This window comes from Aspergillus thermomutatus (genome assembly GCF_002237265.1).
Source record: "Aspergillus thermomutatus strain HMR AF 39 chromosome Unknown NODE_134, whole genome shotgun sequence".
NCBI lineage: Eukaryota > Fungi > Ascomycota > Eurotiomycetes > Eurotiales > Aspergillaceae > Aspergillus > Aspergillus thermomutatus.
The window spans coordinates 1-25730 of record NW_020798183.1 but is presented as its reverse complement, the minus strand read 5'-3'; the positions used below and the strand labels follow the sequence as shown (position 1 = coordinate 25730).

The following is a 25730-nucleotide window of genomic DNA, read 5'->3' as shown; positions in this document are numbered from 1 at the left end:
ATGTCCGTCGTCTCATGCGGTCCTTGCGCTTGTTCCACGGTGTTATGGCGTTGGGCTTTGATTGTAACTAGATAATAGCGAACGTTGGGAACTATAAATGTCACTTCATATCTTATAGAGGCCTACAATGTCTTGAAATATGCACTAATCAATCTACGATGTGGTTGTAATTGTGAGATGCCAGAGGTAGAGACTGGCTCTTGAATTGATCTATCGAACCCAAAGTGCGGTAATGACAGGCCGGTTCCGATGCATATATGAATGTTCCTCGTATGAAGGAATTGTGAATACATACAGGTGCATGTACGCATGACAGGTGCAATGTGGCGGTAAATTTATATATTATATACACTACCCAGCATAAGGCAGCGTTCCTGTCTATGCAGCCACACCAACAGGGATGGAGGCAGCGGGAGCCGCAGCAGGGTGGATGGGAGCTGCGGTCTGCTTGCGAGGCGCCTGTTGGAACTCCCGCTCGACCGCCTGCTCCAGACTCTCATACTCGGACAGGCCGAGCTGTGCGTCCTCCCAGATGGGCTGATTTTGTTCCTCGGCGCCTTCAACGCCGACGCCGACAAATCCACCCTGGGCTGCCCAGTCACTGGCGCGCTTGATGCCCAGGTCGTTCCAGACCGCCTGGACGGCCTGCACCAGGTGGTCGCGGTGCTCCTTGACGTGACCCGGAGTGGGAGTGATACGCAGGCGCTCCTCACCGCGAGGCACGGTCGGGTAGTTGATCGCCTGGACGTAGATTCCGTGCTCCTCCAGCAGCTTGTCCGAGGCCTTCTTGGCAACCTCCGCATCGCCAACCAGAAGAGGCACGATGTGAGACGGGTTCGGAATCACGGGGATATCCAGTTCCTTCAATGCCTTCTTCACGGCCCGAGTGTGCAACTGCTGCAGCACACGGTCGCCCTGGTGACGGGCCTGGTACTGGATCGCAGCGTTGGCACCGGCCATCGTCGCCGGAGGCAGCGAGGTCGTGAAGATAAAACCGGGCGCGAGGGAGCGGATGGTATCCACCATAGCCGCAGAGCCGGCAATGTAGCCTCCGACGCACCCATACGCCTTGCCCAGAGTCCCGGTGATGATGTCTATGCGGTCCATCACGGTTCCCTTGGTGGAGAGAGGGTTGGGTGTATCCTGAGAGGCGTAGATCTCGTAGTCGAGATGCTCGGCAACACCAGCACCGTGGGGACCGTACATGCCCACGGCATGGACCTCGTCCAAAAAGGTAATGGCGCCGTACTTGTCGGCGAGGTCACAGATAGCCTCGATTGGGGCGATGGACCCACACATACTGTAAACGGATTCGAAAGCGATGATCTTGGGTACATGCGATGGCAGAGACGCCAGCTTATTCTCAAGGTCGACCAAATCGTTGTGCTTGAAGACCATCTTCTTGGCGCCAGAGTGACGGATACCCTGAATCATCGAGGCATGGTTCAGGCTGTCCGACAGGATGACACAGTCGGGCATTTTGCTTCCCAGCGTCGCGAGCGTGGCATCGTTGGCAACAAAGCACGAGCTGAACACCAGCGCCGCTTCCTTGCCGTGCAATTTGGCGAGAGTGTTCTCCAGAGCCACGGCATGCTGATTGTGTCCCGAGATATTGCGAGTACCACCGGCGCCGGCTCCGTAGGTATCCAGAGTCTCGTGCATGGTGGCCAGCACTTCCGGGTTGCGGCCCATTCCGAGATAGTCATTCGAGCACCACACGGTCACCCGCTCTTCCGCCGAGGCGGTGTGGGCACGGGGGAATTCCTTGGCGAGACGATTGATGTTGTTGAAGTAGCGGTAGGACTTGTCCTTGTGTTTCTTCTCCAGCTCACCCTGGTAGAAAGCATTGTAGTCGAACGGAGCGGAGGCGGGGGCCTCAGGACGGGGACCGGAGACCGCCACGGGAGAAGTGCTTAGTGGGGTTTTGACTTTGCCGTTGCCAAACTTGGGTTGGACTGTTCGGAATCAATTAGCTAACATTGACCGTTTCGATCTTCCGCTGACAAAATACGCACTTCTGTCGGTGTTCTTGTAATAATCGGGACTCAGATTGGCGCCATTGCCTCCAGTACTGTGCAGCGCTCTCTTGTTCTGAGTGGGACGGAAATGCTTGTTGCTCATCCCCGGCACACCAGCGGCAGAGGAGGTGAACCTCTTGGCGCCGACCATGCGGGCGCTCTGGACAGCGAGGGCCTTGCTCATCACAGGGCAACGACGAGCGATGACCTGGAGGTTCGACATGGTACCTCCGCCGGGACTGAAGCTGGGACGGGTAGCCGTGGCGAGAGTACGCAGAGCGGTGGGAGAGGTGCGCTTGAGGAACGGACACATCGCCCGAGACTGCTGGAGGAGAGACTCCATGGTGACGGTGACGGCGGCGAGTGAGCAGACACTCGTCGAAGTAGGAATTGATTTGGTGGAGTTGAGAGGAAGATAATGACCAAGAAATTGGGTGGAATTGAGGAGGAAAGATGGAAGAAAAGAAAGAAAGAAAAGAAATGAAAAGGAAAAGGCTAAAATAGACGGAATCCTTTGCCTTTCCTGGCAGACTGACTTTACTTCCAGACGCCGATGCAGGAGAGAGTCAAGGATAAGGCGGAACGAAAAGAACCCTCTTGCCTCAGTCACCGAGGGAGATCATGCCGCTAGGCCTGTTCGGGTAAGATGCACCTCGGGCTGGTAATATGCAGCATTTGATTGGCTGGTAATGAAGACTCTACGGGATTACTCTAACCGTATGATCCGATACTGCGGAGAGATGCACAGATGCCCGGACACCAAGCATGAAAGGCGAGAGGTATGGTAAAATATGGTAAAGTACGGTAAACAGAACACCCGCGGCATGGTACGGTACCTTACTCCTCGGAATCCACCGCGCTGACCGAGGATTCCGTCTTCGGTGTGCGCAGCTTGGCTTGTGCCTGTGAATCAGGATGAAGAACTTACGACATAATGATGACCCCTTCGATTTCTTCATAATCTCATACATCATGATTTCCGTAGTCGTACAGGAATGGACATAGGCAAGTACCTCTCGGTAGATACTCAGGTCTAGGTAAGCTGGAGAATCTTCCCCTTCAGCAGAAGCCCATTGCATCCCAGCATCCATCGTGGCAAATCATGGTCAATAATGAAGAGAACATGACAGAAGCGGCAATTCAAATCTTACCTAATCACTATTTCAAGGCCACGTCCCAAGTCTTAAAAGGTCGCCAATCAGTAGAAAAGATGAACGGACAAAATAAGAACAAGATGAAAAGAAATCCAGCCGCATACAGGCGCAGGCACGTCTATCGCATCGTCAATCTCAGTCAGCTTGGTATGATTCGCTGCAACATTCTCTCTTTGCTTTTCATCACAATTCTCACATCATCAATCACCTCCAGCCGTCCTTCACAAAAAGTGTCGGGTAAATTAGAAACACAAAAGTTGAAATGTTAATACAAGGCAGAAACAACAAGCTGCCGAGAACAATAAGAACAAATCCATCAAAGTCACAGTAGCCTCTCAAACGCCGTAGTCCCATTCAGTCATGCGGGTAGCTAGTCATGTCCGGGGGTCAGTCATAGTCGGTGTGCACATCAACTTTCCAGTCCACCGTCCCCATCAATCAGTCGCAAGCGCTCCGTGGTCGTCTTGGCTCGCTTCGACGTTCCCTTGCCGCTGCCACGTCCCCGTCCTCGCTTGGGGACAGGTGTTGACGACGGTGTGCCAACGTTATCCGCAGTGGATACAGGCGTTGCCGCACCCGAGGGCTTCGCGCTGATATCATCAAAGTTTCCTTCTCCTGTAGCAGAAAAAGCAGAGTCAGCATCAGATCATCAATGGAAATGGATCGGTAGTCGCGCCATACCTTCGTGATACATGTCGTCCAGCGTAAGATCCTTCTTTCTCTTTTGAGCCGCCTTCTTGCCTCCTTTGCCAGCGCCAAACACCTCGCCGCGGTCCAGAGCTTCCTTCTCCTTCTGCTCAATAAGTTCTGCCTGCTCATCGTCTGCCAGCCACATGGCGATATCCTTGGTCCGACTCTCGCGGTTCCGAGTGTTGAAGTCCACTCCACCGGCCGCACCGCCCGAAATGACAACGCGCTGCACCTCTTCTTTCTGCAGGGCTCGCTTGCGGATCCGCTCTTCGATGGTGCCGCGGGTGATGAGGCGGTAGACGGTCACCTGCCGGGTCTGGCCCAGACGATGCGCTCGATCCATAGCCTGCGAGTCAATGGTCGGGTTCCAATCCGAATCGTAGAAAATGACAGTGTCGGCAGCAGTCAGGTTGATACCCAGACCACCGGCACGGGTAGACAAGAGGAACACAAAAATCTCGGGGCGTTGTTGGAAATCAGCCACTGTGTCACGACGATCCTCGAGTTTGGTGCTTCCGTCCAAGCGGCAGTACTTGTAGTTGCGGTAGGTGAGATACTCTTCCATCAGGTCGATCATGCGCGTCATCTGGAAGTACAGCAGCACACGGTGACCGCCCGCCTTGAGTTCGTGTAGAAGCTCGTCCAATTTGGCCAGCTTGCCCGAATCGGTGACGAAACGCCGCATGGACGGCACTTCAATGTGCGTGTACCGCCCCTTGGTGGATATCGGCTTCGGTAGCAAGGGTGGCAGCGAGAACGGAGCGGGGTCCAATTTCTTCTCGAGGATCTGCTGCTCCATCTGTCTAGACGGCGTGCTAAGGAGGGCATGACGAACGGAGACGTTGAAAAAGGTATCCTTGATTTCCCTCAGGGCCTCTTGACCGGAGCAGGAGATGGTGATCGGAGGCGCCGATGCCGCAGGGCTCGCGCACGGTTCAATCACGTTGAGACCTTCGCGTTCGAACGTAGCTTCAGAGACACTCATCAGATCCCGCATGTAGCCCTCCACAGTAACATCACGAACAGCCTGGCGATCGTTTCGCTGGACAATATTGAAGAGAGAATGAGGAAGCACAGACTTTGCTGTTCGCTCGTTCTCATCATCGTAGATGACATTCAGACGAGACAGTCTGTTGCTCTGGCCACGGCGGCGCACCGCCCGCTCGAAGACGCCGAGATGGGACTGCTCGTACGCCTCATTGATGGAGGTGTCGGCAAACCGCAGGAACGAAAAGCCACCGTCCTCGTCGATGCTGCGTTCGATGTTCTCCGGGGCAAAGATGTTCATCAAGTGCTGCAGGTATTTGCCTCGGAAGCCAGCCTGTTCATTGTCCGGCCCGGCCATGTCAACACGACCGCTGGAGCTGCATAAAAGGCGCGGTAGGTTGTACTCGATCAGGTTGCGCGTCGAGTAGCGGACATCCACATTCTGTCCCTCGCGAACGAACGAGGCGGTTTCTGCAAAGTGTGCGACCGAGAACGGTGATTTTGTCTCTGCGCGCTCGAACAGGTCGGGGTGGTTGCAGACTTTCCGGAACTGCATGACCAAGTTCATCAGTGTCGTGCTGTCGGCTTCATCGCCAACAGCGGCCTTCTCAATGAGGTCCATGATGCTGACGCGGTTCCGCAAGTTGGCGTAGTAGGCCCGTTGTCTATACGTCAGGTCGCAGAACACATCCTTCTCAACCTTGTCTCCAAGTTCTTGCTGGACGTGTTTCTTCACGCGACGAAGCATGAATGGTTTCAGAATCATGTGCAACCGCCGGAGCTGGTCCTCGTTGAGTTTGGTATTACTTTGAGCGTGAGACTCAATGTCCTTGGAGAACCACTCGCTGAATTCATCGTGAGAGTCGAACAAGGTCGGCATAATGAAATGCAAAAGAGCCCACAATTCCTGCATGTTATTCTGAATGGGGGTACCAGTGAGCAGAAGACGGTTCCGGCAGTGAAATCCGAGCAGGTTCTTCCACCGCGAACTTTGAGACGACTTGATGGCCTGGGCTTCGTCGAGAATCATGTACTGCCACTTGACTTTCTGGAAGTACTGAGAATCGAGGACGACAAGCTGATACGATGTCACAAGGACATGAAACTCTGATTCTTTGGTGTAAGTGATGTGCTTGCGGTCCCAGAACTTCCGGAGAACCTTGCGATCTTTCGCCGAACCCCAATAAGGCAGAACTTTGATATCAGGAACAAACTTGGTGATCTCCTGCTGCCAGTTATGCAGTGTCGACGCGGGGGCAATGACCAGGAACGGTCCCCAGATGTTGTGAACCTCAGCCAAGTATGCCATGACCGAAATAGACTGGATGGTCTTACCCAGACCCATCTCGTCCGCCAGAATGCCGTTGATACCTTGCTCATACAAATTGACAAGCCAGTTCAGACCCTTCAGCTGGTATTCCTTCAGCTTGGCCGTAAGCATCTTGGGCTGTGAGATTTCGATATCGCCCAAACTCGTGGGGTTTTGGAAGTTCAATTCGCCCTCGTCGAGAGCAGCCATCGGGTTCTCTTCCGCATTGAAGGCACGTGCGCGCTCCTGAGCTTCTTTGACGGCGTTCTGGGCATTAGCCATTGCTGCCTGCCGCAGAGCTGTCTCATCTTCCGCATCGAAATCCAGGTCCTCAAAATTGGTGACTTTGGTGCCCACGTCAGCGACACTAGGGGGCAGATCAGTGGTGTGGTCCTGGGCCTTGCCAGGTTGGATGGTCTCATCGGAGCCATCGACAGCGGTATCCCCAGAAGAGTCTGCCCCGGCGCCTTTGATCTTTCGGCCAATGAAGTGGGAATACAGTTCAGTCTGGGAGATCAGGAAATTCAGCTTGCGCTTCTGACGATTGGCTTCACGCTCTGCTTCTGCCTTCTTGGCGGACTCAATCTCCTGCTTCTCGGCGAGACGACGTAGATCACGCTCCTCGCGCTCGTTGCGCTTCCAGAAGGACATCATTTCACGCATCGTCCGCTTGGCACGGGCTTGGGTGTCTTTCATGCTCTTGTTCGTACGTTCTTGCCATTTGCGAGACTGCTTACTGGCAAGCTGAGCGGTCTTTCGCAGGTTTTCTTGACGCGTGCTGAGAGAAAGGGTCTTGATGCGATAGACCTTGGGGATGTCTTTACGGGCAATATCCCGCCAGATCTGTTCATAAATCTGATTGTAACCCTTCGACTCGAATGCGGATACGGGCGCAGGCGTGGGTTCTTTGGAACGTGCACCCTTGGCCTCCTTCTTGAGGCTTTCCTTTCTCGGATCTTCCTTGGGAGCGATAGGCAAGGGCTCGTCATTCTCCATTGCAGCATAAGCAGCTTCAGCCGCATCCTTCTCAGCCTGCTTCTGCTCCTTGGATTTCTTTGGCCGTGAGGTTCCCGAGCGTCCAGACTTGCGCCTCGACGGGGAGCTGCGACCGATGTGGAATGAGCTGGTAGTGCCGCCTTCCAGATTAGGAGCGAGCGGCGTGACCTCACCAATTTCCTCCGGCGATGTGACGCCTTCGAGAGCTCGCTTGGTCGATTTGATCTTTCTCTGGGCCCTTTCGGCTTCGCGAAGGAATTTGGCCTTCTCGGCGGCATCATTGGCCTTATTTGCCTTGCGCTCCGCCTCAAGCTTCTTCTGCATTTCCAAACGCACCGTATTCTCACGTCGCCGCTTCCGCTGCATGTCCTTCTTGCGTTCCTTTTCATCCTGTATTTCCTTCGCCTGAACTTCTGCAATGACCGACGCTTCGTTTGCGACTCGGAATCGATCCACTCCCGCGTTTGCCTGCTTCTCAAAAGTTTTACCAAGCTTGACAAGGAAATCGTGTCGGCGACGCTGTCTTATATTAGTTATACTGATATGTCAGATGCGGGTAGAGGTGCATTTGAGGCCTACCTTGCGTCTAATACCCTCGGCTTTTTCCGCATCTAATGCCCTTTTCTTGCCCTTCACGATGTAGCGTTCATACTCCGCCTCAAAGCCAGGCGCCTCAACATCGCTCTTGTCGGCATTGTCAATCTCCGCGATGATCTTGTTGATGGTTTCGGCATCGCGTTCGGATAATGTCTTGCGATTGGAGGCCCTAGAGGCTTTTGTCGGTTCGAAAATGCCGTTGGCAGATGCGACAGGAAGCGCTTCGGTGGATTTGGCTTCTTGTTCCACATTCCGACGACGTTTCTCGGCGCTCGGCTTCTTCTCAAGTCGGGGCAGGGCGGCGGAGATGGGTTCCGGCTCCTTGACTTTGAGTTGGGAGGTAGGTGGAAGAATGTGCGCCGCTGGAGGAGGGGTAAGTCTTCTCGTTGCTGGTACTGGGGCAAGGGTCGGTGGTGCGGGTGTGGATGTGAGTGCCGGGGCCGGTGGAGCTTCTGGAACGGGTGACTGTTTTTTAGGAGAGCGCTCTTCAGTCGGACCCGAAAGAATGCTAGCGAATGACATGGGGTCGGCAGCGCGAGCAGGCTTCTGAATAAAGCAGTGAGATAAAAGCTCAGTAAATGTTCTCATCTCACATTTGGTTAAGATAATGATCGAAGTGAAGACATACCGTTTCTCTAGGGGGAGAAGCCGGCCGGGGCTCTCGCATTATTGAAGAGGAGTATGCAGGAGCGCCATTTCCTCCGATGGAATAGAGTGGTTCCGTCTCTTTCTTCGGAGGTGATTGTGACAGGCTTTCCAGGCGAGCCGATGGATGGGCGTGGGATGGAGTGGAGTGGTTATAGGGAGATGCGCCGTTGCTAGACATCACTGATGCTGAGTAAGGTCTCGGTAATGGAAATTGCGGCGTCCCTGCCGATGAATGTGCCTGGTACTGCGACGAAGGTTCCGGATGATGCCCTGGCGGAGGAGCACCACCGTTTAAGGGAGGTAGTGTAGCCGGTAACGGAGAAGGCGCATGTGAGTAATGAGGACTCCTAGACAGTGACGGCTGAGGAGGGAAAGCCGGTGGTGTCTGAGGAGGGTGCTGCTGGTATTGATCATTGTTGGGATAGTATGAACGATTCTTATTCGGAGGAGAATAGACGGGAAAGCGAGGCTGCTGCGTTGGAGACTGGGAATTGTAAGGCGGAGCTCCCGTCATGATGCCCGCGTGTGCCGGACAACGCGGCGGCGAAGATTCGAAGACACCAGGGGTAGAGATAACGGAGTTGAGGCTCGAAAAGGCGACTTTGTCAAGCGGACATTGGACAGGACCGGTCGTCCGAGCGCGAGAGGATAGAAAGGAAGGGTCTCTTTTTCAAAAGGGACGGACAATCACGCGTTTCGCACCTGTCGCGGCGATTTCAAACTGCTTAAAGGATTAGCTCCGAGACAGGGTCTGGTATGAGAAGAGATGAATTAAAAGGATGATTTGAGGAAATGGATCGTCGGTTCATGAAGTAGGAAGATGAGGTGGAAGGGGCAGAAGGGGGAGAGACAAATGGGAGTAGAAGAGATTGCCTCACCGGTTTGACAGGAACCTCTGGGGATAATTGGATGAAGGGCGAGCTCTTTGTGGATGTTGAACCAAACCAACAAACTCCCGTCAACGCCAGAGTGGCTCAGGCTCGGATGCGATAAAAACGAGCACCCCTCTGTGGTCTCCCCAAATCAGGAATTGACACTTGGGGGGTGCGGCTGACAGAGCTTGTGGACAAGGGAAACGGGAAACAAGTGGGATGGAGAAGTTGGAGATGAGGTGGTAAGATAGTGGTGATGGGAGAAGATGAAGATGGATAGATGGAGATGGAGATGGAGGATGTAAAAAAGAAGGGTTGGACGGTGAAGAAAGGAATAGTGAATGAGAATAAGGTAGTGATGATGATGATGATGCTGCTGTTGGATCCTCGAATTGGTCGTTCCAGCCTTTCCCCCCTTTGCCCAAGTTTTCTTTTTGCCCTCTCTCTTCACTTTACTTGTTCCTTTTCTTCCTCTTTCGTCGCTTTTTTGGGGCTGTCCGCGATCCGTAGGTACCTTACACATTCGGCCGGGCGGTATGTGTATTGAGATTACATACGCCGCGTATCCTTGATCGATTGGATCTACGGTCGCCAAGAATTTGCAGGCATCAACCTATGGGTTGCACTCTGATGAAGCAGTCGAGAAATTGACAATGTTGGGAGAAAGAAGTAATCCCAAAGAGCTCTAATGACAGCGAGTATAAAACTACTTCCATTTTGTCACTGTCAACCTGCCCTTGGCGCGATATTCACTACTCCAGATTAAGGTATTCTATGCCAAGCCTATATATGTCCGATACCGGTCATTACCATTCGAAACACAAGCCACGCCATAGATTACATCGCCATTCAACTTCGACTGATTCTCTTCTGATAATGACACTCTGAGCATTATTCTCTGATAGAATTCAGAAAACTCCGTACTGGGTGTAGAATCTTTCTGTAGATTTGGTGTGTCTCTGTTGCAAGGATTGCCTCAGACCACGCTCAGGAGTCACCATATGGAGGAGCATCAAAATTGCCTGTACCTATCAAACGTAAGGCACAGCTGATGATGGTGAATGATGCAGTCACCTGAAAACGCAGAGGCCTTGCTGAATCTCGATTGTCAGTTGCCTGGGTTATTCCCATGGAAATTAATTGCAGGACTCAGGAGTCATCATTTTGTATCGACTTTCATGAAGATTAGCTAGCAGAAACTGAGTACGGAGTTATACTTCAGAGCATTTTTCGGAGTACTCATTGCAGATTATGTGTGGCATTTGAGGACTCTGGAGGAAGGTCTAGAGGTCCCCAGCACTGGTTTGTGCTTTGAGGTCGATGATCTTTCTCCGTCTCTCATGGAATTTCTGCGTCCGTTACTCATCGGTCAGGACCAATGATCCTATTCAAGTAGACGCGATTGTTGCGCAGCCACCCGTCTATGCATCAAAGCCAGGGAACACACGGGGGATAAGACACCTAGGAGGTACATGGCCCTGGCGCTTCCTGTATGTATGCGCGAATTATACAGACTAATGAGGCCTGACTTGTTCGCATTGAGTGCTTCCACTTGTCTTGAAATGGAACACTTACTCCTGCTCCTTTACTTCTCTTGTATACCCGGTGATCATCCCATGGACATATAATTCTTTCGAGTTCAATATCCTTTAATAGCAGCGTTCAGAAGCTAAGGTACTCATCTCATCGTACTTATGATCCCATAATCATGCCTGAGGCAACAACATTGCAATCTTGATCGGACTCCGAAGTTATTAGTTATTACATCGCCAAAGATTTCCCTTGCTGTGACCATGGATTAGACCATTGAATGCGTTCTCTCACCATCAGTTGATTTATCATATTGTAGAATCAATTCGCCTCCCTCAAGTCATGCCATGTCTTATGATCCTTTCCTTATCTTATCGCTCGCAATACCTGGAAGATGGCACAAGTGACACTTTCGGAGATTCTTGCATGATGTCTATAGAGTCAACTTTGAATTCAGATTTGACAGACATTGATTCCCCCAAGGTATATGGTACCTGGACTCTTTCCATTGACCCTGCAGCTGTAAAGTCCCACTTGCAGCAATCTGGGGAAACAACGAACTCATAATGTGGTGAGATCGTGCAAGCTTGATTGGTGACGTCTTCTACTGCGTCCCCAGCCGTCATCCACCGGCCTTGAGGATAGGTAGGTATGGCCTGATCCACGCCAACTGCAGGCTAGAAATGGTTAGATTAACCTTCAGAACCAGATGTGTGTTTCCAGATGGGGAGGATCTCTGACGTCTTCTCATCCTCTGATGTCCCAATGCGTTCCTAACAGTCGGACAACATGGGGAATGGAGCAGTTCACCTCGCATCTCAGTGGGCTCATTTACCTATCGCTTTTCCTGCTTCTGTATAGTCCCTGCTGTCATTCATTGAATACTCAGCCTTTGATAGCTGAATCCGACGACGTCACTGTGTGAATCAGACCTAGCACCGGACCACCCGATTTCTTACTTTCCTTCTCCCTCGAGCCACTGAGAGAAATCTCTCCATGATTATAAGAACCACGAGAAATCTCTCCTTTGTTTGCTCGACAAGTTTTACTCTTGCGTCAATCCCAAAGTCCTTCTTTCCTCCTTCCGGTCTATATTCTTTTCGGTCTCCTTCACCTAGCCGATATCGTTTCTTCTCTCACGGTTGCGGCTTGAGAACACCAGCCAGCATGACCATCCCAGACAAACAATGGGCCCAGGTGGTCGAAAAGAAGGGCGGCCCGCCAGTCTACAAGGAGATCCCCGTGCCCAAACCCGGCCCCGATGAAATTCTTGTCAAGATCCGTTACACGGGTGTTTGTCACACAGATCTGCATGCCATGAAGGGCGACTGGCCCCTCCCGCTGAAGTTGCCTCTTGTTGGAGGCCACGAAGGCGCTGGGGTTGTTGTGGCCAAAGGCGACCTGGTGACTGGCTTCGAGATTGGCGATCACGCAGGTATCAAGTGGTTGAACGGATCCTGCATGGAATGTGAATTCTGCAAGCAGTCCGAAGAGCCACTCTGTCCCAACGCGACATTGTCTGGCTACACTGTCGATGGCACTTTCCAGCAGTACTGTGTCGGCAAAGCCACTCATGCCTCGAACATTCCCAAGGATGTCCCCCTCGATGCGGTCGCTCCCATCCTCTGTGCCGGTCTCACGGTCTATAAGGGCCTGAAGGAATCCGGCGCACGCCCCGGACAGACGGTGGCGATCGTGGGCGCTGGAGGGGGACTAGGCTCTCTCGCCCAGCAATACGCCAAAGCGATGGGATTGCGAGTCGTTGCGATCGACGGCGGCGAGGAGAAGAGAGAAATGTGCGAGAAACTCGGCTCAGAGGTAAGACGGCGGCGTGCCTTTTCTACCCGTATCCAACTAACGCCTCTCGGAACAGGCCTACATCGACTTTACCGTGTCCAAGAACGTCGTAGAGGACGTCAAAGCCGCCACTCCGAGGGGACTCGGCGCCCATGCCGTCCTCCTACTCGCCGTCTCGGAGAAACCCTTCCAGCAAGCCGCGGATTACGTCCGCTCGCACGGTACCATCGTCGCGATCGGCATGCCCGCAGACGCATACCTGAAAGCCCCCGTGTTCAACACCGTGGTCAAGACGATCAACATCAAGGGCAGCTACGTGGGGAACCGCCAGGATGGCGTCGAGGCCATCGACTTCTTCGCCCGGGGGCTCATCAATGCGCCGTTCAAGAAAGCCCCGTTGAAGGATCTTCCGCATATCTTTGAGCTGATGGGTGAGTAGCATTCTTCATATTTTATTCAAGATCCCTTACTGACAACCCTGTGATAGAACAAGGCAAGATCGCCGGTCGATACGTTCTTGAAGTACCCGAATAAAGGACCGAAGATCTGCAGGGCAGCAGCGATTGACGATTGACGTTTGACGTTCCGAGATGTTGGCACAATACGTACAGAAATTTGCTACACCTAGGTATTGTACAGGGCGAAGCCATTGCGATTAATCACTTAACGAAGCGACGTGTATCTATCTCTTACTAATTAATTTGACACTCAATCCACCCTCTGCGTATCCAGCCTGCAAATCGATGGGTAGATTTCGTAATGCAATTCGAACAGGTGACCGGGAAATTACAAGAAAGAACAGTGGAACGATTAATCTATCATCAAGTAGATACAGGTATTGTACCCTCGTCAATTGACGCCCTTCTCCCCATCCAAGCCCTCCAGATGCGTCTCCGAAGGACTAGACGACGACTGTCCCACAGTCACCTGCGGTCCCTTGTAGAACTTGCGCGCATACAAAAGATAATACAACAGCGCACCGCCCCAAAGCGCACTGTTGATGACGATGGTATAGTTCATATCCTCGGCTTTTCAGATTTTGTCAGCACAATGGCTTTATTATCTGGAGAGGGGAAAGGAACTTACGAGTGGGATCAGGTCCCAGGGTGGGAAACATGCACAAGACGATCGCGAAGAAGAGATACACGATGGCCGTGACGGCGATAGGCTTGCTCAGCCGGCCCGTGTAGAATTCTCCCGGCTGGAAGCGCTCGCCGCCCCAGACGAGCCGCGCAAAGATGGGGGTCAGCCAGGCGAGATCGTTCCCCGCGACTGCGAGGGAGAAAAGAGCGCTCGAGGCGGCGTTGTTGATGAGGCAGAGCAGGCCGATGACGATGGCGGCTGCGACCACACCCCAGATCATGCGGACGGGCTGGTAGCGGATGCGTTTGCTGACGTGCCGGAAGAAGGAGGAGAAGGGGAGGGCGCCGTCGCGGGAGAAGGCCCAGCTCTGTCGGGAGGCGGCGAGGACGAGACTCAGGCCCATGAAGAACTGGACGATGGCGACGACGGCCATGAAGCCTAGGGCGCCGGGTTTGCCGAGTGCGTCGTAGTAGATCTGGGTGATCATCAGCTCGGGCCTATGCGGGGTGTGCTTTACGGACGTAACAAAGCTTACCTGCGCCATCGGTTGACCAAAAGCGGTCCCCATCACGTTCTCCAGGTTGGTATCCATCACGGCTGCTATGACTGCAAGAGACAGAAACCCCAGGATGCCACACAGCCCGGTCGACCAGAGGATACCGAGTGGGACGGCACGTGTTGCATGAGTAGCCTCCTCGCTCATATGGACGCAGGAATCAAAGGCGCCAATGGTCCAGATAGGCGAGAGCCAAGCAAGCATAAACGCCCAGCCCGCTGGCCATGTGGTCAGGTTATCAACATGTCCGAAGACATAGGAACCCGAGTTGACCGGTCCGCCGTTCATCGCCTTGCCAATCGGGAGCGCAATCACGGTTGCTACCACGAGCCCGATGTTGCTGACGATGCAGAGCGTCTGGATCTTCGGCATGATGCGCGCAAAGAAGGTGGTGATCAACCCGTGTACAACGACACAAGCGACGTATGTGACATACACGACCGGCCGGGAAGCAGTCCACTCCCCGTCGCGGGCAATGGAAACGAGCGAGAGCAACATGGTCGCAAACCCATCTACATCCTGCGCGTCAGCATATGCCTCAGACACAACCAGACCGGGAGAGGCTCCACGCACAATCGATCGAGCAGACACCACCAACAAGACCAATGGTATTGCTGTATCCAACGACGAAACTCAGCGGATTCTTCCATTTCTCGTCGCTGAAATAATGCGTCCAGAAATAGAGACCGCCAGCGGTGGGCATCGCGGATGCCAGGTCAGCCTATAAAAAAACAGATGATCAGTCACGGGCCATCAATTCTGTATACAGTCGAACCAACATACCATAGCCAAGCCAACGATGAAGATGAACACGCTTGCAACGAGCCATCCTACAGACGGAGTCAATACCGCTGGTCGAATGCATCCACAGACAGTGCCCGAAAGGTCTTACCCTGTCTCACTGGTCAGCAAGGACACTTCGAATTCCACACTGCAACTCATGGAAATCATTTACCCAGACCATGCCCACTGGGCCCGCAGGCAACGAGAACGCCAAGGTAGATGCAATTGAGGGTAATAACCCCATGATACTAAACGCAACAGCAAAGATCTGGGTAGTGGAGTAGTGTCGCCGAAGCTCCTGCTTGTACCCCAGCGTCGCTGGAAGGATCGATATCCCATCAGCATATTCTCATTGAAGATGATAAACGATGCCACACACCGAGTAACTGCATGTCACCAGGCTCAGCAGCGACATCAGGATCGACTGTCTGCGCAGCCTTGGACTCGACGTCCACAGCTTGAGTCTTTTCCGCCATGGCTGGGTGACTGTGAGTGAGATAGGAGTCAACAATGAGAGAGGAACTAAGCAAGAAAGGTCATCGGAGTTAGTCCATCACATATGTATATATACACGACCGAACGTAGAGATACGAGGAAATTGAGTTCTGATAAGGAGGGGGTGTACAGTAGTGTTTACATCCTCCCTTGCATGGACTTGCCTCCACACAATGCCCGATAAGGAGTGGCAGTCATCGTCTCAACCATAATATCGTCGTCGTCATCATCATCATCATCATCATCCTATGATTCTTCCTATCGCCCAAAGTCTCCCTCGAGCGGGGTTCAGCAGCTTAGCTAAAGGCACGGGAAGTCAAGGGAGCCAATCTCAGCATGCCCTGCAGATAAATAAGACATCCATGCTTTGTGTTACTGTCGCAGTGGCGATGGCGGATTCAGATATCGGCTACAACTTACCTATCGCGAGTCAAACAACTTGGCACGGCGAGAGCTTCCAATCCTGGCACTTCATGGCGATGATAAGAGCCTAGAGCGTGCGTTAGCTCGGAAACTTAGAGATGGCTTGAGTTGACTCTTGAGCGATGATGAGCAGAAAGGCAAAAGTGAATTCGGAACTTATCGCCAGTCTTCCGAGGCTCAGCGCTGCCCTGCTTATCAGTACGTTCACTATCACCATTGAACTGATGATGTCTTCTAGAGTTTATCTCAAGGACAAAAGGGACAAAAGGGGGGAGTCGGGCTCCCTCTACCATTGGATATCTGTTGTATCTAAACCGCAAGCCCCTCCCTTCAGGGTTCCAGACCCAAAGCCCCAGTCCAATGCAAAATATGAAGCCACAAGCTGTAAATGGAGCCCAGTTCCAATATACAAGACGAATCAGCGCAATTGAGCCAGAGCTCCTACCATCTATGAGGAGGCCGAGACTGCAAAGAAACAGACAAAGGAGGATAAGATAAAGTGAAACAACGGGAAATCGGATAAGGACATATTAAGTATACATAGCAGCATGACTCAGACGGCACCTGGTCCCTTGTGGTTTGACTGATCTAGAAGCAACCGCGGCTTGATGAAGTCCTCGTCCAGCTGTCGGAACCAGGCGGCATGATCCCCAGATGGTCCACCCGAGAATAGATCACGAAGAGCTTCCCTCGCACTTCGTCCTGTCTCTCTTCTTGCGGGTGACGCTCCGCTCAAGGGAGCCGCTTGGGAAGGCCTCAGATTCTGTACCTGTGACGGTGACCGCCGCAGTCTAGAAGCTGCACCCGGCGCTGTGGGGGGTAGATCATCGTCAGATGCACCATCATCGACATCCAAATCAAATGCATCAATTTGGTCCGGCTCTGACACGCCTCGGCCTCGCCCAACGGCTCTCAGGCCGAATTCATCCTCACTCACGACACTGCTATCGCTGTGATTTCCAGCCCCGTTCCCGAGAAGCGTCGCCGTCGATAATCTATCGCGATGTGTCTGCGCATCTTTGGGACTGTAGGCGTTGGAATACATCCGTGCATGGCCCCGAGTCGACTGGGGCGGGCTAGGGCGGCGATTATTGCCACTGGAATAGCTGTCGGTCCTGTCACCGAGACCTGCTCGCTGTATCCCGTCCAGCGGAATGGTGGAATCCGTGCGTCGGGGAATATAACCCAGGCCGGTATCGGACCGCTTGTAATAGGTGCCCCCATGGGTGACCTCGATGTCGAATTCATCGTCGGACTCAATCTCCTCGACCACGCCGGTCCGAATCCCAAGAATCTCCAGCATGCGAGCAGTCGTACCTCCGAAGATGATCACGGTCAGCACGACGACAACCAGGACCGTGGCACGCAACGCTGGCGCGTTCACCCCTGTAAGCCCCGCGGCCAGCGCAACCCCCACAGCTCCGCGCAGCCCTGCCCAGAACAGCATTGCTTGATAGGCGAAGGGCAACTCGTCCGCGACTTCCAACCCGTGACGGCGTGCCCTGTACCGGATAAACCAATTGATCGCCTTCGACAACGGGAACACTGCCAGATAACGGGCAAGACAGATGCCAAAGACGGCGACCAGAATGAACAGAGGCTTAAACTGTAGATTCGTTTCGACGAACAAGTCTAGGCCCAGATAGATGAAGATGAAGTTCTCCGACAATTGTGCCATGACCTGGAAGAGATATTTGGTGGTCAACTGCGTCCGCCGCGACATGTTGTAGTAAGCGTAGTGTTTCATCGTGATACCACAAAACAGAAGAGAGACGATGCCTAAGCCTGTCAGTTATCGGGACGCTGGAGGAAGACACCTAGACACTCACCGGATAGGTGGACACCGTTCGAAAAGAAGTAGCTGGCATACGCGACGAGGATAATCAAGCAGCTTTCGATCTTAGGCATGCGACGAACGTGCGTGTATTTCAGCCCCAGCGCGGTCATGATCCCAACAACCATGCCCACCAGCATACTACCAAAGAAGACAAGCAGGAAGAGTCCGATAGCTTCGAAAAGATTAAGGATCGTCAGCGAGCCGGCGTCACTTTCTGCATACTTCTGCGCGGTCTCGAACAAGACAATGGCAATCGCATCGTTCAGAATCGACTCGCCAAAAATGACCGTGTAAAGCTTGGGCTCGACTTTGTAGAGGTTGAAAATGGCCAAGATCGTCACCGGATCCGTCGCAGAGAGCGTGGCCCCAACAGATATAGCCTCGACGAAAGAGATATTCAGACCATCCAGCGGGACCCGAGTCCAGATGTAAAGCACCGAGCCCAGCACAATCGCGGAGATGAATGTCCCCGCAAAAGCAAAGGTGAGTATAGTGCCGATGTTGCGGAAGAAATTCGCCTGGTGTAACTCGTAGCCCGAGGCCAAGATGATAGGAGGAAGGAGAAGGTTGAAAAAGAACTGATAGTCAAAAGTGACGCTGTCTTGAATAGGCGACTCGGGACTCAACCGGATGATCAACCCGACAAACATACCTGCGTTGATGCGCATGAGCGACCGCCAACCCTCACGGGAGACACATAGCAGAGAAAAAAAATGAACGTACCAGCAAAGATCGACAGAACCGTTTCATGAACCGCCTGGATCTTCTTTTGTTGCAGGATATAGCTCGTAAACAGGGCAAACATCAACAGCATGATCAGGATGAAAAGAGCCCAGGAGCTGAAGAACTCCTTCTTTCCGGCTTCGGGAGCATCTGGAATAGCTCATCAGTATCTGGCCCAGAGGTTTCTGAGTATAAGAGATCAGCGCGCGTACCATCGTCGGGCTCATCGGAGTCGGCGGCTCTCCCTGCAGAACAAAGATAACAAGTTAGCCACAGCACTATCACTGTACATGATCCATAACGAAATCTATTTCCCTTCGCAGGACAGCCAATAACGCATAGAGGCAGAACATCAAAGCAGCAAGGAAGGACGTACGGATCAGCTGGTTAAGGACGTCGCCCATCAGTTGGCTCGCCATTATGAAGTCCACACAACCACCAAGCGGTTAACCCCAGCTGCGAGTCTCTGACGCCAAACCAAGGCGCACATAATAATAAACTGACAGATGCAGTGCAAGAAGGACAAACCACAAACGAAAAGAAGTATTAGTGACAAGGTGGAATGATGCGATGGGAAGGCAGATGGATTAAGTAAAGTACTTTGGTTTGGGGACAGGTAGCCGTCATTGTCCAGCGGTTTGAGAGGTCCCGCCCGGAGCCAAGACCGGCATCCAAAGGACCAAGGCTTGTCGGCGACCCGCCGATCCTCAATATTCAAGCTTTGAAGAATTTATGTTTGATTAAGAGTATTTTTGACATTAATGGTCTTCATAATATAATGTACCAATAGTACGGAGGTAAATAGCCGACTACGATATCATGGAACACACAATTCACGCCGTGGGATCCCGAAGGCGACTGGTCAGCCAGGCCGCAACTATCGCAGCACATCCTCCAAATCTCAGCACCCATCCAACACTGTCATCCCAGGGCTCTTCCCTAGGCCTCTGTAAGGCCTTGAAGATAGCACTACAGATCAAGCTGGACAAGATCTGGGGCGCAGACACTGCCACGTTGTGGAGCCCGAGGATGATGCCCGCTTGGGCAAGATTCTCCTCCTCTTCCTTGACCTTGGCGCGTCGCGGTCTAGCACCGTCCTCAAGATCTTCGTCGTAATCGATGCCATCACCGTCGTTACCAGCGACATTCGCAGCTGGATAATGTTCAGGAGGCACTCCCATCTCTGCCTGATGCCGCCGAATCCGACGCTCCGCATCAATCCGGGACACTTCCGCAGAGATCAGGGCGAATGGAGCCCATAGAGTCAAGGCCCACGAAATGCCCACAAATCCAATAACCGCTGATCCAGCCTGATAAGAGGAGATGAAGAAGGTGCTGAACATGCAGACCGCGAACAGGACATGGGAGAGAAACCATGCCCGGCGCAGCGTCAGCCCAGGTATCTGCAGCTTCGATAGCCATGTCGATCCAACCCCACCTCCAATAGGCTTACTGCTGGGGGTTTCCAAGGAGGGCTCTGAGGCGACACCAACGGGTAGGCTTGAGATTGACATCCTTCTGGATAGACAGGGTTCGTCCTCCTCTGGAGTATCCGGGCACGCCTGCTCCGGACTCGTGATCCGCCTGTATGTTGGGACAACAAAGAGCGGCAAAGTCATGTTAGCAATAAACGAGGTTATTGCGTAAATCAAAAGTGCAAATGTTCCAATTCGAGTTGCTTCTTCCCAAGCCTTATTAATGTCACCTTCGGATAAATTTGGATGCTGTTCGAAGATAGGATTGACATAGAGCTGCCCTATGTATGTCGTTGCGTAGAATAGAAATGGAAACCAGCCAACCCAGGCAGCAAGCTGAACCTCGCAAACCTTGGCGATCTGTGGAGGTAGAAACTTGATCGACTTGAAAACTTGCCGGAAAAAGCCAACAAATCCGAGACTATCTGAGGAGGGTGGCCCTTCGAGCCTTGGGTCTCGCTCATGGATGTAAGAACAACTGATGCTCAGCGTGATACCGAGAGCCAGCGAGGACAATGCACAGAGCACCTTGAACTGAGTATTTCCCAGAAACGGGAAGATTTTGGGCAGATCGAGGTATCCAAAAATGTATCCAACAATATTGCCCACCCCAGTAAGCCGACTAGCCCAAGCGTTCGCCGGTTCCTGCTGATGATGGGGTGCATTATCGACGATGAAAGCTCGGATGCCTGCCTGAACTGTACCGGAACATTACCATCCGTGCGTCAACTTACAACGGTTTGGTGATCAAGCGCTTACCAGTATTGATAGCGAAGTCTAGACAGTACATCAAAACTGTCGCGAAAAAGATTATCGTCGTCCGAGTCCCATCAGAGGCAGGATCGACACCAAAAATCCCCAGGAAACCTCCAACAATCTCTTGCACCCATGCAAGCGCAAGGAGGGCCACAATGGTCGCCGCGGCACCAACGATCATGAAAGGCTTTCTTTTACCCCATGATATCCGACAGTTATCGCTCCGAATGCCGATGTACGGTTGCACAAGTGTACCGGTCAAGGGTCCCGCGATCCAGACGAACGCAAGCAGAGCCTTGCTCATTCCAAGGGACAGAAGGAAAGGCTGCATATAGATCGAACCATCAGACACTGTCTTCGTGTAACAACCACCGCCTCAAGGTGAGCACTCGACCACCTACCGATCCATTCGATAACTCCACCGACCACACAACCTGCAATCTAAACCATAAGGTCAACATCACCGCAGCCTCAGAAAGAAGAAAAATACTCCAAAAAGCTGTCGGGTTGGACATACCCAACAATACTCAGCGTCAACAAGAACAGATACCAGCTACTCTTCGCCTCAGTGAGATGCCCCGGGTGATCACCCCGGGGAACTCCATGATGCCTTTGGCAGGCTGTTATTGAGTCCACAACATCATCATCGTCCGTACGATTCGGTCCCACAAGGGGAGAAGTCTCGTCCGCGACGCGATCATCCGTCCCCGGCATTTGATTTGATATCGTTACTCTGAAACGTGTGCGACAAGTTAGAACACAGATACCTCTGTGTACACGAGGCTATCTCGTGCTCAAAGAGCGGAACACTCAATTAGGCGGACGGGAGCAGATCGTGAATGGTATAGCGTAAGTCTGGGGGTAAATCCAGAGATATCCAAGACGACAATTGCGGGTTCGCTAGGATGGGGGCATGCTGGCGATATGGTGAGGAATTACAGCCCTGATCTATTTGCATCAAGATAGCCAGCAAGAAACTAGTAATACCATCAATCGAAGCAGAGAGGAGGTTGCTTCTGATGATGTCTCGTGTCTCCAATGCTGAATCAAACCGACGTCAGCAGACAATGCACGTGACTTACCCCGATGATCTAGATTTGGCAACCAACAAAGCTGGTCGAATGACCAATACTCCTGATACTCCCTACACAGACGCATGTTGACCAGCAAGGCACAGGAGGATTGACTTAGGAAGGTTTTAATTTGCAGGTGTCCGACGCAAGGACATGATAAATGATATGTCATTAATATACTGTGATCTATGTACTCATCTGATCCACGTCTTAATTGCAAACGTCAAATCCATCTCTCGGATGGAGGTCTATGATTTGAGTTGCGGTCACATCCCAGACTGGCAAGCAGAAGTGATGTCCGAACATGATACTCCACAGAATTTCCTCAAAAGCTGTACGCCGGTTTTCACCCAGCCCGCATCGCGCATTACCTTGCGTTTCGACCTTCCAGATTCCATAACAAAGGGGGGAAAGAGTAATACAGACAGAAACCCAATTGTCGAACATAGCACACAATGACAAAAGAGAGATAGACAAAAAAGAAAAGTCATACATGAGTGAAAACTGGCTGAAGTCGCGGCCATAGTGTCGGCGCGCAAGAATCAGGCTGTACGGACAAAAGGGAAGCCAAGCCAGCGGCAACCGCAATACAAAACCCGAGTACAACCACTAGCTGATCGGCACTCATCGTGTGGAAGAAGATCGCAGCCATCAGCGCAAAAGTCCACGTAGAACTCAAACAGAGGGCCTCCAAAAAGCTTTTAATGCGCATCACCAAAGCGATCGAAAAATTCACATTCGACCTTGACGTCACGCTCAAGTAGCCTGCCAGCCTGCTGTAGGTTGGAACCATTGAGTGACAAGAGGCAGAGAATGCTGCGTCTGGCCAAGGGCCAAGAGTAGGAAGGGATGAGACACCTGGGTAAATTAGAGGGTCATAGCCATATACACACAAGTGGTCAATTCGCGTTCTCATTCCCAAGATAGTCGCTCAGATTTGCTGCTGTAGGAGCTGAGGAGCGATCATATGGGGAGCCATCATGGTTGGCATTGCAGAGGTCAATGACATTGTTGAAGGCATCGATGTCATGCCCACGACATTGACCATAGAACTGGGCATAGCTTCGCCAGGCGATGATTCTTCATCGGAACCAAGTTCGTTCTCCTCGTTTTCAAGGTCTTCGTCGTGCGGAGGGAGCGGTTGCTGGCCATCCTGTTGAGCCTCGTGGATACGACGATGTCTTCAAGGGAAAATGAGTAAATGTCTATGACGTAAGGCGGTGACAAGACTTACTGGGCAAGATTGTCGGAGCGGGAGAAGGCTTTATTGCAGTAAGGACAAGGGTAAGGCCGTTCTTGTGTGTGGGTGCGCACATGCCTGGGCGCTAAATGTTAGTCGGCGGCTAAAACAATCATAACAGAGGAACACTCTGCAGATAGTCCCAGAGGAGCGGTCGAATGAACAGAGACTCGGAGATTAAAAGTACGCAACTCACCGTTTGAGATGCTCCAATCGCTTGAAAAGCCGCCCGCACGATGGAATTGGACACGAATGGGACTTCTGCGGATATGGTCCTAGCTCCATCATAGTGGCGCTTCGGGCGCGGCGAACGGGGCCAGGAGCGAATCGCTCCGATTTATTCGAAACACTGTTCTGCACAGCTGCCTCATACGCTTCCCCATTGGGAAGCGTGAGCAGCTCATCCTGATGACTCGTCATCTGAGGATTCGGCTCAGGATTCTCCTCGACACTCGAAAGAGGGGTCCCGTTGCGGGACATCTCGTGCAACAAATTCCTTTGCGGAAGAACTGCAGGAGCATATCCGTTTGCCGCATGATGGGAAGATTCATGTGTTTCCTCCCCTTCTGCTGCCGGCGCTACGGAATTCGAGACGGAGCGTCGGAGATCACTAGGCCTATGAGCGGCATACGCAATCTGCTGAGATGATGCGGAAGTCGTTTGGGCGTGCGCAGTAGCCGGGACACTCGGGGGGATTGAAGAGCGACGACGACGTTGCTTGTACGTTGGGGACCCCTCAATCACTGAATATACGTTCGAGTGGTATGTCCTGGCAGGCATCGGGTAAGGAGCGCTTGCGAGATTCGAAGGCGGTAGCTGCATCATCGGGTTGAAGGCGGCTGCAGAAGTAATGTCAGGGATCGCAGTGTAGAGACCAGTGTCTTCGTTTGCGATGTAGGCCGGTTCATGACCAAGTGGAACGCTGTGCTGTGGCGGGGTGACGGGTTCGAATGATAAGCCGCGGTTGCTGTAGTCTTCGTACTGGGAGGAAACGAAGGATGGTGCGGGCGAGTACTCCACGACAAAACTAGGCATGGAAGCATGCCGCTGGTGTATCCGAATCGGGATGCCATTGCGATCATATTGGATCTGCCCGTAGTCGGGCTCGCGCTTAATTATGGCCTGGGTCAGAGGGTGGGCCATGGGCATCGTACTGTACATCGCCGAGTTGCCAGCATCGTCTGGGAGAACTGGCATCGCGGGAGGAGCCATCTGGGGAGCCATCTGAGGAGGAGGCATTGCGTCAACGGTCCGAACAATTGGGGAGTTGGACTGGCCAAAAGTCGTACCCGCGTGAAAGGATGACGAATTTGCTTGTTGTGCCTTTGTCAGTTGCTCATACAACGACTGCGACGAGTCAAATTCGAACGACAAGGCCGGCTCGCTGACCGCAAGAGTCGTCGCCTCCTGCCCCATCTTCTCCCTCTTCAGGTCACGTTCCAGCGCATCGAGGAAAAGCCTGTCATGTGGCACGCTGTACCAGTAGAAGACCTTCTGCTTCTTCTGTGTTCTGATGCAGTTGTTCTTGTAGAGGAAATCGAGAAAGGGGCTCTTGGGTTCTTCGAGTGTCGCATCGGTGCCAGCTTTCAGATTGCGAAGATCGGAGAATATACCCTCCTCAAACTTCTTCGAGTTTTTGACCGGACGGCCAAAGGCTTGAAATCGAAAGGCGAGGCATCGGACGATATCAGTGCCGGAGATGTGGAACAGATTGTTCCTGCCATTAATCAGCCAAAAAATCCCCCCTTTCTAGCTTTTCTGAACTCGGCAATCTAGACTAACCAGAGAACGCAGGAAATATAATCGCCGGTGGGCAGTAAAAATCGTCGAATCAGTTGATCCCTTGGCCAGTCTACTGGCGCCGAAAGAAGGAAGTACTTCACTATGACTGTTGTCAGCAAACGTTCAATAGTCTAACAAGCAAGAAGCAAAGGCTTGGCAAGTGAAAGTCGTAGATCATCAACTTACGATTGTCAACCTGTTGAAGCGCGACTTGCGCATCGTGAGGGAGACTTTGCTGCGCTTCATTCGACAACATAAACGTCTCCGGTTTCTGGGGGGGTGCCATTGGAGCACCATGTTGAGTATACATTTTCGCTTTTGTGAAAGCAGTAATCTGTGAATAATCATCAGTCGAGCGCCGGAGATTATAGGTCTGATGGCAATAGGCCCAAGAAGCCATTCGTTTTTGGATGAAAGGATTTGTATCATGGCTTTTAGTGAAACAGACGTCAAAGGAAGCGGGTATACGCACACTCAAACAACTTGCCTAAAAAAAGGCTTCTGACTAAAAGAGGTCGATAGAAAACAGAACGGGAAGAGAAAACAAAGAATACAGTAGAATAAGCTCAATCAAAAAAGAAAAAGAAAAAATGAATATGTATGAAACAATGGCCGCGGTCGAATGCGAAACGCAGCAATTATCCAGACACAGTAAAGAGAGTACCAGCCTCCCAGGACAAGGAAGAGTTGTAGGCGCTGACGATGCTATACTCGCCAACAAAGAAGGGGGACACCGAGGCGGGAGAGTGATATCAGATAAAAATGAGGGCGATGGAGAGTTGAGGCGGGCCAGCCCAGTTTCAATTCTCTTTGAATGATAGTTTCTCGCACGGCGAAAATGAAAGGAAAAGAAACGAAGGAGGTTAAAGGCGAGTTGCGATGGGAAGAGGAGGGGAAAGGGGGGGG

General features: G+C 52.3%; 7 protein-coding genes across 7 annotated transcripts; 1 reads left to right on the top strand and 6 right to left on the bottom strand.

Annotated features, from left to right (window-relative positions):
• Positions 1 to 378: 378 nt before the first annotated feature.
• hemA (5-aminolevulinic acid synthase HemA) lies at positions 379 to 2361 on the bottom strand (the record flags this gene model as incomplete). Its single annotated transcript, XM_026757020.1, has 2 exons — positions 379 to 1955; positions 2016 to 2361. The coding sequence occupies 2 exons, from the start codon at positions 2359 to 2361 to the stop codon at positions 379 to 381; spliced, it is 1923 nt and encodes a 640-aa protein (XP_026613262.1).
• A 1220-nt stretch (positions 2362 to 3581) lies between these two features.
• ino80 (chromatin-remodeling ATPase INO80) lies at positions 3582 to 8913 on the bottom strand (the record flags this gene model as incomplete). The annotated part of the gene is made up of 4 exons (XM_026756237.1): positions 3582 to 3787; positions 3854 to 7673; positions 7734 to 8297; positions 8380 to 8913. The coding sequence occupies 4 exons, from the start codon at positions 8911 to 8913 to the stop codon at positions 3582 to 3584; spliced, it is 5124 nt and encodes a 1707-aa protein (XP_026613261.1).
• Positions 8914 to 11968: 3055 nt separating this feature from the next.
• On the top strand, positions 11969 to 13132 carry ADH1_2 (zinc-dependent alcohol dehydrogenase; the record flags this gene model as incomplete). Its single annotated transcript, XM_026755681.1, has 3 exons — positions 11969 to 12619; positions 12675 to 13029; positions 13086 to 13132. The coding sequence occupies 3 exons, from the start codon at positions 11969 to 11971 to the stop codon at positions 13130 to 13132; spliced, it is 1053 nt and encodes a 350-aa protein (XP_026613260.1).
• A 315-nt stretch (positions 13133 to 13447) lies between these two features.
• CDV56_101739 (putative GABA permease) lies at positions 13448 to 15496 on the bottom strand (the record flags this gene model as incomplete). Its single annotated transcript, XM_026755358.1, has 6 exons — positions 13448 to 13626; positions 13685 to 14156; positions 14217 to 14749; positions 14811 to 14958; positions 15021 to 15067; positions 15400 to 15496. The coding sequence occupies 6 exons, from the start codon at positions 15494 to 15496 to the stop codon at positions 13448 to 13450; spliced, it is 1476 nt and encodes a 491-aa protein (XP_026613259.1).
• A 995-nt stretch (positions 15497 to 16491) lies between these two features.
• Positions 16492 to 18917, bottom strand: CDV56_101237 (bifunctional K:H/Na:H antiporter NHX1; the record flags this gene model as incomplete). The annotated part of the gene is made up of 5 exons (XM_026754856.1): positions 16492 to 17717; positions 17768 to 18427; positions 18499 to 18648; positions 18711 to 18743; positions 18875 to 18917. The coding sequence occupies 5 exons, from the start codon at positions 18915 to 18917 to the stop codon at positions 16492 to 16494; spliced, it is 2112 nt and encodes a 703-aa protein (XP_026613258.1).
• Positions 18918 to 19331: 414 nt separating this feature from the next.
• CDV56_100850 (putative sucrose transporter) lies at positions 19332 to 21443 on the bottom strand (the record flags this gene model as incomplete). Its single annotated transcript, XM_026754469.1, has 4 exons — positions 19332 to 20671; positions 20733 to 21054; positions 21131 to 21170; positions 21247 to 21443. 4 exons carry the CDS (start codon positions 21441 to 21443, stop codon positions 19332 to 19334), a joined length of 1899 nt encoding a protein of 632 aa, XP_026613257.1.
• Positions 21444 to 22733: 1290 nt separating this feature from the next.
• steA (sexual development transcription factor SteA) lies at positions 22734 to 25134 on the bottom strand (the record flags this gene model as incomplete). Its single annotated transcript, XM_026753812.1, has 5 exons — positions 22734 to 22983; positions 23037 to 23120; positions 23239 to 24759; positions 24825 to 24924; positions 25011 to 25134. The coding sequence occupies 5 exons, from the start codon at positions 25132 to 25134 to the stop codon at positions 22734 to 22736; spliced, it is 2079 nt and encodes a 692-aa protein (XP_026613256.1).
• Between the last annotated feature and the right edge of the window lie 596 nt (positions 25135 to 25730).